We start from the raw sequence: 9,779 nt of genomic DNA on the forward strand, positions 1-9,779 counted from the left end.
CAACATATATTTTTTTGTGACCAGGATTATATTAATAATAATAATAATAATAATAATAATAATAAATAATGGTTTCAAATTTTGGTACAATGCCAGCAATTTTGGGGGAGGGGTTAAGTCGATTAAATCAACCCCAGTGCTCAGTCCAGAACATGAAGACAGACAAAATACCACTAAACATTTTGCACAGAGTGCTAATGATTCTGCCAGGTTGCCAACTTCGACCAGGATAATATTAATAATAATAATAATCCTTTCTACTAAAGGCACAAGGCCTGAAATTTTGGGGGAAGGGACTAGTTGATTACATTGACTTAAGTGTTTCACTGGTACTCAATATATTGACCACCGAAAGGACGAAAGGCAAAGTTGACCTTGGTGGAATTTGAACTCAGAACATAAAGATTGATGAAATGCCGAAAAGCATTTTGCCCAGCATGCTAATGATTCTGCCAGCTCGCTGCCTTAATAATAATAATAATAATAATAATAATAATAATAATAGTAATAGTAATAGTAATAATAATAATAATAATAATAATAATAATAATAATAATGGTTCCAAATATTGGCATAGGGCCAGCAGTTTTTGAGGGGTAGGGGAAGTCAATTACATTGACCCCAGAACAGTGTATCTTAGTGGCATTATAACTCAGAACATAGAACAAGAAGAAATGTTACTAAGTATCTTATTCAGTGTGATAATGACTCTACCAGTTTGCTGCCTATTTAATAATAGATAGAATTCTTTTTCCTGTAGGCATAAAGCTTGAAATATTGGGGAGGATGCTGTTCAATTACATTGACCCCAGTGCTTGATTAATAATGGCAATAATAATGGTTTCTAAGATAGATAAAAGGCCATGAAGTTAATGGATTGGTAGAGCCATTAAAGTGTCTGATAAAACCTACAATAACCATAATAATCCTTTCTACTATAGGCACAAGACCTGAAATTTTGGGGGAGAGAACTAGTCGATTACACCAACCCCAGTGTTTCACTGGTACTTAATCTATCAACCCTGAAATGATGAAAGGCGAAGTCAACCTCAGCAGAACTGGAACTCAGAACGTAAAAACATGAAATGCCATGAAGCATTTTGCCCAGCATGCTAACAGTTCTGCCAGCTCACCGCCTTACAATAATCATAATAATAATTATGGTTTCTAATTAAGGTGCAAGGCTAACAATTTTGAGGGGAGAGGGTAAGTTAATACAGTTGACTACAGTACTTCAACGATGCTTAGGGTCAATAAAAGGCAAAGGTGACCGTGGCAGGATTTGAACTCAGGATGTAAAGAAGAAAGAACAAATACCCCAAGGCATTTTTTCCCTCATGCTCTAATGATTCTGCCAGCTTGCTGCGTTAAACAATGATGATGATGATTTCTTTTATGATAATATTAATAAGGGTTTCTTTTGCTAGTCACAATCAACCAAGACATTAAGGACAATACAAAGTCAAGAAATAAATCACAAAATGTGAGGTTTACATCAAGTAAAAAGAAGTCAACAAAAACAAAACATATAACAATAAAAATTCAACAAGACAATTCCTCCAATAGTGGGGAAGTTCCCCTAGGATAATTTGTGGGGAAACCCCTCACCAAAGCATTCCCCTAGTTTTCTTCTCTACTTAGAATATTCAAAGTGAGCCCAATCTGTCTCACCAGTCTTGCCACTCTCACCTACCTTGCATTGAACACACTAGAAAGCAATGCCACCTTCTTCTTCTTCAAATGGTCTTTGAATAAGTTGACAAGAACTTGACCAGAAAGGAAAACACTGGTCTTCAAACCTTTCAGATGAACCTACAACACAACTTCTAATACAAGCCCTTCAAGTAGAGAAAGACCGACAACCCTTATCTGCTAAAGGAAAGTGGCATGCCAGTTTTTACTCTAGACTCAGTAAGATGGGTAGATTCGTCCTACACATGACAGCTGCTGTTTGACACAAGCCTGCAACTCAGTAATGCACAAACATTGAATGATAGCATGCAGAATGGTTTCATCACCCTGCATGCATCTTGGACAAGTCAGCTGTTAGTATTTTCTTACCTGCAGAGTTGTACTGCCATGACAAAGACTTTTGAAAGGTATCTTAATCCTTAATCTCTAATTTGAAAGTCCTCCAAAAGATACTCTTAAACTCTTCTTGTCGGTGCCTAGAGTCATTTCCAGGCCAGGCTAGGCCGTTGTTGTTTATACCTTTCTCTAATCTGCTATAAAATATGAGAGCTGTTGTCCCTACTGATGGGATTGTTTAACTGGTAGAGTGCTATGAGTGCCTGGCAACATTCTCGATGCCAGCCACCCAACCTTGGTCTTCACTAAACCAGTAGTTGCAGCGCAGACAAAGGAAAGAGCTATGAAAAGATGTGTCATATGAAAATCACACACACACACACACACAGCAATTTGCCCTTATTTTCATTGTTGTCATTGTCATCACAATGTTCAAAATATTTTTGCAGATTTGTCAGCAGCAGTGATTGCTTGTGCATCATCAGTGATTTCCTTGTTAAAACACCACAGACAGATGGTGCTGGTAGTTGAAGGATCTCCTGACCAACAGAACTTGTCCCTTCTAAAAGAAATAGAAAAGCATGCACCCTAGTCTGGTCAGATGTTTCTTGGGCAAGGTAAAATGGTCACCAACAAGATGATGCAGACAATACCCTCTTCTTTCTGTCCTTTCATAGACAACTTCCTCTCAACCCATTTCTGAGAGAGATCGGCCACCTTCTTCATAACCTCGTCCCAATTCCTATCCACCTGAAGGTCCAGTCTAAACCAGGTTCCATTTATTATGACCAGTGCTTTGGTTATAGCAACTAAAATCATTGCTGGTTAGCATAGGATTACCTTCCCAGGTACAAGGTTGCAAGCCCTGCAACTTGTCCCGGTTCATGTGAGCTCCGATACACTTCCCTCTTCTAGTATGGTAGTGGCTGCTTCTAAGAATGATTTCACACATTTTGGGAAAGATTCAGTAGATTTGGTTAATGTCAGTGCTTGATTGTAATATTTATTTTAGTGATCTCTGAAGGACGAAAGACAAAGTCAACCATGCCAGGATTTGAAAACAAACCATAAAAGTGAAATACTGTAAAATTATGCCTGACATTCCAGCATTTCTACAACCCCAGTGTTTGACTTATACTTATTTTATCAACCTCAAAAGAATGAAAGGTAAAGTCAACCTTGGCAGCATTTGAACGCAGGACATAAAGTTGGAAGAAATGCCACTCAGCATTTTGTCCTGCATGCTAACAACGCTGCTAACCCACTGCCTCAGTAGTAGTAGTAATAATAATAATAATAATAATAATAACAATCCTTTCTACTATAGGCACAAGGCCTAGAATTTTAGGGAAAGGAACTAATCGATTACATCGGCCCTAGTACACAACTGGTCCCTGAAAGGCCGAAAGGCAAAGTCGACCTCAGCAGAATTTGAACTCGGAATGTAGCGATGGGTAAAATACTGCTAAGAATTTTGTCCAGTGTACTAATGATTCTATCAACTTGCCACCTTAATAATAATAATAATAATAATAATAATAATAATAATAATAATTCTTTCTACTGGAAGTACCTGGTCAGTGCATCACTGGTACTTAATTTATTGACCTTGAAAGGATGAAAGGTGAAGTCAACCCCGGTGGTATTTGAACTCAGAATGTGAAGACAGACGGAATACCACTAAGCATTTCACCTGGTGTGCTAATGATTCTGTCAGCTCGCCACCTTAATAATAATAATAATAATAATAATAATAATAATAATTTCTTTTATTGGCCACAAGAGCTAGACACTTGTCCAAGGTGCCATGCCATGGAATTGAACCCAGAACCATATGGTTGGGAAGCAAACTTCTTACAATACGGCCACAATAATATTTGTTAACCATGGTAACAAAACACAACAGAATATACAAGAGAAACCATTTATTGTAATATTATTTATATATTATACATAACAATAAATATAACATATGTGATATGTGTACAGTATCGTTCCTCAAATATAAAAACCCCCAAAATATAATTATTTACTTTTTTATTTAATCAATTTTTGTAAGCTCAGTAATTTGAGATTTTTTTCTTAAAAAGAAATCATTGTATATCTTTATAGTCATGGTTTTTTTGGGGTTATTTTTTTTTACCCTGTTTTAACAGAAAAATAAATAAATTCATCTGATATCCTGCAATATAACATAACAAAATAAATAAACCATGATACCATAGCATATGATATTTCCACTGAAACACCATCAAAGAATGATTTCTTCAACACTGTCCATGGAATTGTCTAAAGAGTCCAATGTTGACCTCTTCTCAAACCTATTCATTTGCTGACGAGATGGCAACAGCTTTGTGGAATGTTTCTCATTGTTTCTGCTGTCATTTCTCAACACATTGCTGACATCCCAAACATCTGGTTCTGAAGAGCCAATGTGGTTTGAGTCCCCATCACTATACTTAAAACCTAAAAAGTCTCCATTGCTTGGCAGATTGTCTTGGGGAGTGTCTTCAAGTAGCTCTTTGAAAATACTGTTCTTGTTCTTTCCAATTGACTTTTGGTGCCATTTAGCATCATTGGCATCTCCATTTCTTCCTTGAAACTCATTCATAGGTTTGTAAGAAGCCAACGATATATCTTGTGCCAAAAAATCATCAATGGATTTGTCCTTTAAAAGCAATAAATCATTTTTAATATCTAAGGGTGCCGTGACTTTTTCTGAGAATCCATTTAATGTTAATGGAGAATTTCTTCTATTAGAGTTATGTTCATTCACTGGACGACCCTGGTGAAGGTTCTCAGTCTTCTGTGAGAATGAATAATGTGTTTTATTATCAGCTTTAGTTGACACATTTTCATTGGAGAACATGCTATCAGACTTCAAAGGCATTTCAGGATTATCATCAATTTCTTTTAACTTTGCCAGCAGTAAATCCTTCTTTCTACGTTCCTCATCTTGTTTCTGTTTTAATTCTGCCATTTCCCTATCACTGTAGACCTGTTTCAGTTCTTCAGGTGCCTTCTTTGGTATTGATTCCTTTGGTTTTGTTTCTTCAATCTTTTCTAACTTGTAACCCAAATCATCATTTACACTTATCTTCTCTGTTTCCTTTCGCTTTTCCATCTGTTTGTTATCTGTATTCATCTGTTCAGCTATATCTGGCTCTTGCTCATAGCTGTCAGCTGTAAACTTCATTTCCTTCTTCTCCCACTCCTTGCTCTCTTCTTGTGTTTTTTCTGGAATTTTCTCTGTGTGGCCATGCTTTTCAGACAGCAATACTTTTGTATTGAATGCTTTACTCAGATGGTTAATATTTTGTACATTTTTTATATCTCCTGAATTCTGAGCAGTGGAAGAATTCTTCATTGCCAGCTTCTCTTGTGCCCTTTTCTGTGAGACAAGCAGAAGTAGAAATATTTTAAAACACAGACAAATGGAATGAATGAATACAAGGTTTCTGAGAAACTGAAATAAAGCAAGTGAGAATCAAAGGGCCTGACAGCCATATTAAGCGGGGGGTGGCTACTCTAGGATGGACATTAATGGTATACTTTGAGTGCTGAAAAAAGAGTAAGAGGTAAACTTAAACAATGTTTTATAAAATCAATGATGGATATTTAAATGAGTGTTGAATACATAAACAGTGTAAAAATGCCAAAGAGATATAATGTATAGTTTGAATATACAGCCATAATCCTACTATATATATATAAAACCTCACAGAGTATTTAAATAACCACTATCTAGTGACATATACTGAGCCTTTCAGTGTAGGTGAAAAGTTTCTATCAATTACATTTGTGAATTGGGTAAAATTCTCAGATACTATTTTTTGCAATCAATCTGCAAACGCTCTTCAAATATGAAGGCCATAACTCCTCATATTCTTTCCAAATATGATGTTCGAAGTTGAGCCAAATGAAGCAGACTTATGATCAAAAGTGTTTAAAGTCCATCCCATCATTTTTTCAGGACTATTAATGTCTTTTTTTTTATATGTATATATATTTTTTAAGATGACGGTTTGGTTTGAGGGATATTTGTCTGCTATCTCAAGCTGGTCAAGTAATCATGCTGAAACTCCCACAAGTGGTGTTCTTTGGGTCCTAAGATAGTGAGCTAACTTTTATAATATCACGTTATGAAAATGATACTATGTTTTGTAACTAGTATAAGAAATGTAAAGTAAAGAGTAGATAAAAACAGTAGAGAAGCTGACCAAGTAACATATTTCAAATATTCGTTCTTTTTGTTATTTTTCATTTTACTCTAGGCTCTCATGTGTTAGGATGCTACTGAAGATCTTGTCTTCATATATCATATAAATGGTATTGAAAAGTTCCTGGCTTTGGGTAAAAGAAAATACAAAATTTTATTCAACATATTCACTTCTCAGATTCACACACTTATTACAGTGTTCCTTCAGTTTTTCTAATCTCTGTAAAAGAAATCGGAAGGTCAGGCCTCCAACCAGGCCTTTTGCAGCCAGGAATTTTTCTGCACCCTCGCATATCTAGGATAAATCAGCTGCAATGAATCCCACTTTTCTAAAAACTTGAATTTGAACTCAGCAATTCAAATTCATGAACCATAAGTCGATATTAGTGTTGGTATTAGGAGGCTATATTCTGCTAGGTGGACTGGGCTATTTAAGAGTTACCTAACAGAGCCACATTGACACAATGCAATATTAGTGGTAGAATATAAACTGTTCATCTTTTGTCTATTGTCATGTACTCTAATGTATTTAACCCACCTTGCTCTTGATAATTATGTGCTGTGAATGAATGAAGCATAACTATGCTAGACTAAAAAATTGATACGTCTTAAATGTATCCATGGAAGAAGTAAATCACAAGGTCATCTTTGGGAGTTCTTTAGTCTAGGTGTGAGGGCTATACTAAAGAAGTGAACCCCCACTCTCTTTGAAACATAACAAAATTATATCATTCATGGGTCTGTCATTCTTCTGGGTTTTCACACTGCAGTCCCATAGCCCCAGCTTAAAGATGTTACTATATAGCAGACTTCAGAAATATTTAAGACCAACTGAGTCATAAGAAAAACTGAGTAGATAAGATACACAGAGCCCCAGATAAAATAAGTAGTAAGGCAGGCTTATTTAAAATCAATGTTAAGTTAATGATGAGAGGTAATGATCAGCATTGTGGTTTAGATCAGTGGTTCTCAACTGGGGTCTGCATGACCCTTAGGGGTCCATATAAGATTTTGCTGTTAAGGTTTATGTGCAATAAATTGGTTATATTTCCACAATAAACAAAATAGTTCAACAATTTTTTTTTTATACAATTCCTAATATTTAACTGTAAAAATATAATAGCATTCTTTTTTTAAACATTGAATGGGTATGAAAGTTCCATTTGAGTAAAATACAAATCAAAGGGGTCCATAGCTAAAAAAATTGTCGAGAACCACTGGTTTAGATAACCAAAACAAACAAAATAAGCCCTACACAGAAATATGTGCCAATAAGAATTTCAATTCCCCAATTTCAACTTACCAATTCCTTCTGTCTTCTTAATTCTTCATACTTCTTAATACGATGAAAAGGAGGAGTCATTGGAGGTATTTTCTCATTAAATTTGTTCTTAACGGAAGGAGTTGATCGTGGTGTGTTGAAGGAACCATTTAACTTGTTGGCAACAGCTTTTTGTCGGTTGCTGTAAATATTCCAAACTTCTAATTCTTTCTCCTTTTCCTACACAAAATAAAAAATTCAACAGTGGAGCAATAGGAAAAAAAGTGTCTTACTCAAGGACACAACACACTGCTGGGAATCGAATTCACAACCTTACGATTTTGAGCTGAACACCCAAACTACTAAGCCATGTGCCTTCCCACTTGGTTGTAAAGCAAGCTTCTTAACCACACAGCCATACCTACGTTTTTCTCCAGTTTATTTCCAGTCTTGTTCTTGCAGATCTAGACTGGCACCAAGTTGCCAATTCACATGACTAAATCAGCTTAAAATATATGGTGGTTGATTTAATTTTCATTTTCGATTGTATGTTATTCATGCATCTATAATGTGTGCAGACCTCATTTTCAACAAATGAAAGTCAAGTGTACACCGGATAATTCTAGAAAAGTTCTGTAGCGACAGCTTTATAAAAAACCAAATTTGGTGTGTTGTATCAGAGAGAGTTTCACTTACCTCGCTGCAGTCACAAAACTCTGCTCTTAAGCTGTTTTAAGAGCTACAAACTCAAACCAATGTGATTCCTCCTAATAGCTACCTTCACAGCTATAAACCAAATCAGAGTTGATGAAAAATCAACACCATACATTTTTGCAGCAATGTGTCAATCAGTAAGTTTTCAACTCCTGTGAATGTGATGTTCTTATAATATGATGCTGTCTGTTTTTCATAAAGCCTTGTACAATTGTAGCAATAAATATATATATAAATTGCCCCCCCCCCCCTGCTACAGATATAAAAGAGCTATCATATTTTTCAGCATCAAGGATGCTACTTTTTCTGAAAATGAAGCTTAAAAATTTACTGTGCATCCTATAAGACTAAGGTTACATTTTTTACATTTTCATAAACCAATTTTAACCTCAGTAAAGGGTTCTCTATGCTAAGCTCACCATGTCTCCACACTATAAAAGTTAAAGAAAATATGCAGACTAAAAGCATTCAATATATCTATATTGATCTATAGATTATTAACCACTAGCAAAACATTTTCATAAAGTATGTGAAAGTAGTGAGATCTTGTGTTTATGGTTATTGAAGTTTGAAAATTACCAGACCAAAATTTGGGATGAGGACATCTTTAAGATCGGAGTGTCTTCGAGTTGAGAAACTTGCTACTTACCAAAAGCTGCAGTTCCAACTGACCGAATTTCTCTTCCAAATTCTGTAAGGAGTTTTTCAACTTCTTGTTTTGGCTCTTCTCAATATTGATCTCGTGTTTGTGATTATTTATGAGATGTTCGGTATGGCTCTGTAAGTTCTGGTATAAATGAAGAAACAAAGTAAAAAAGTATTGAGGCAAAACAGATGTTAAAATAATATATCAGAGTGAGGAGGAAGTTATTACCATTGTTTAACCCTAAGTCAGCTCTGACCGAGCATGCTTACAATCAAAGGTGTTCCAGCCATGACCAACACAACGTTTCGTAGTACTTAAGATCATAGGGTTTGAGAGTTGACTTCTATTTTTAGAAAGTTTAATGAGTACACTGAGATGGCTCCTTCATTGCCTTGGAGATAATAGCGTAGGTGGTGATGATGATGATTATGAAGGGTCGGGAAGAGAGATCATTCATATCAATGTCAGGAATAAGATGAAGAAAATAACGATGATGAAGGAGTATTAGTTTTAGGGTGGTTGCCTTGATTAGGCTGCAGATATGAAGGATATTGATGTGTTGAAAGCAAAGATGACAGTGATAATGGTTGAGGTGGTGGTGATGGTTGTTGTCGTGGTGGTGCAACTATTAGCAATAATGATGATGATGATGAGAAGGAAACAGTGAAATAGATGGCAGGGAGACAATTATGATAACAGCAATAACAATGCTCCTGACAACAATAATGGTGGTGGTGGTGGTGGTGGCGGTAATGATAACTGGTGATTACAATAGCAACAGCTTTACAATACTGTATGTGATAATGATTTTTGTCATAAAAAATCTTTGACAGTTTCTCCTCCTACTCCTTACAGTTAATCAGATTCTCCAAAATGATTCCACCACTACAACCCCCACCACCACCACCACC

The 9,779-nt window shown here is 35.8% G+C and overlaps 2 protein-coding genes across 2 annotated transcripts in view; both read right to left on the bottom strand.

Annotated features, from left to right (window-relative positions):
• Positions 1 to 3,938: 3,938 nt before the first annotated feature.
• LOC106881953 (uncharacterized) lies at positions 3,939 to 9,063 on the bottom strand. The gene is made up of 3 exons (XM_014932484.2): positions 8,872 to 9,063; positions 7,551 to 7,748; positions 3,939 to 5,419 (listed from the first exon to the last, which is right to left on the bottom strand). Exons 2-3 carry the CDS (start codon positions 7,608 to 7,610, stop codon positions 4,280 to 4,282), a joined length of 1,200 nt encoding a protein of 399 aa, XP_014787970.1. The 5' UTR covers positions 7,611 to 7,748; positions 8,872 to 9,063; the 3' UTR covers positions 3,939 to 4,279.
• A 333-nt stretch (positions 9,064 to 9,396) lies between these two features.
• LOC106881950 (uncharacterized) overlaps positions 9,397 to 9,779 on the bottom strand; it is a 41,908-nt gene continuing 41,525 nt past the window's right edge. Inside the window, exon 4 of the mRNA XM_014932480.2 lies at positions 9,397 to 9,401. Coding sequence (XP_014787966.1) covers positions 9,397 to 9,401 — 5 coding nt within the window. The remainder of the gene's footprint in view (positions 9,402 to 9,779) is intronic.

This window comes from Octopus bimaculoides, chromosome 18 (genome assembly GCF_001194135.2).
Source record: "Octopus bimaculoides isolate UCB-OBI-ISO-001 chromosome 18, ASM119413v2, whole genome shotgun sequence".
Taxonomy (NCBI): domain Eukaryota; kingdom Metazoa; phylum Mollusca; class Cephalopoda; order Octopoda; family Octopodidae; genus Octopus; species Octopus bimaculoides.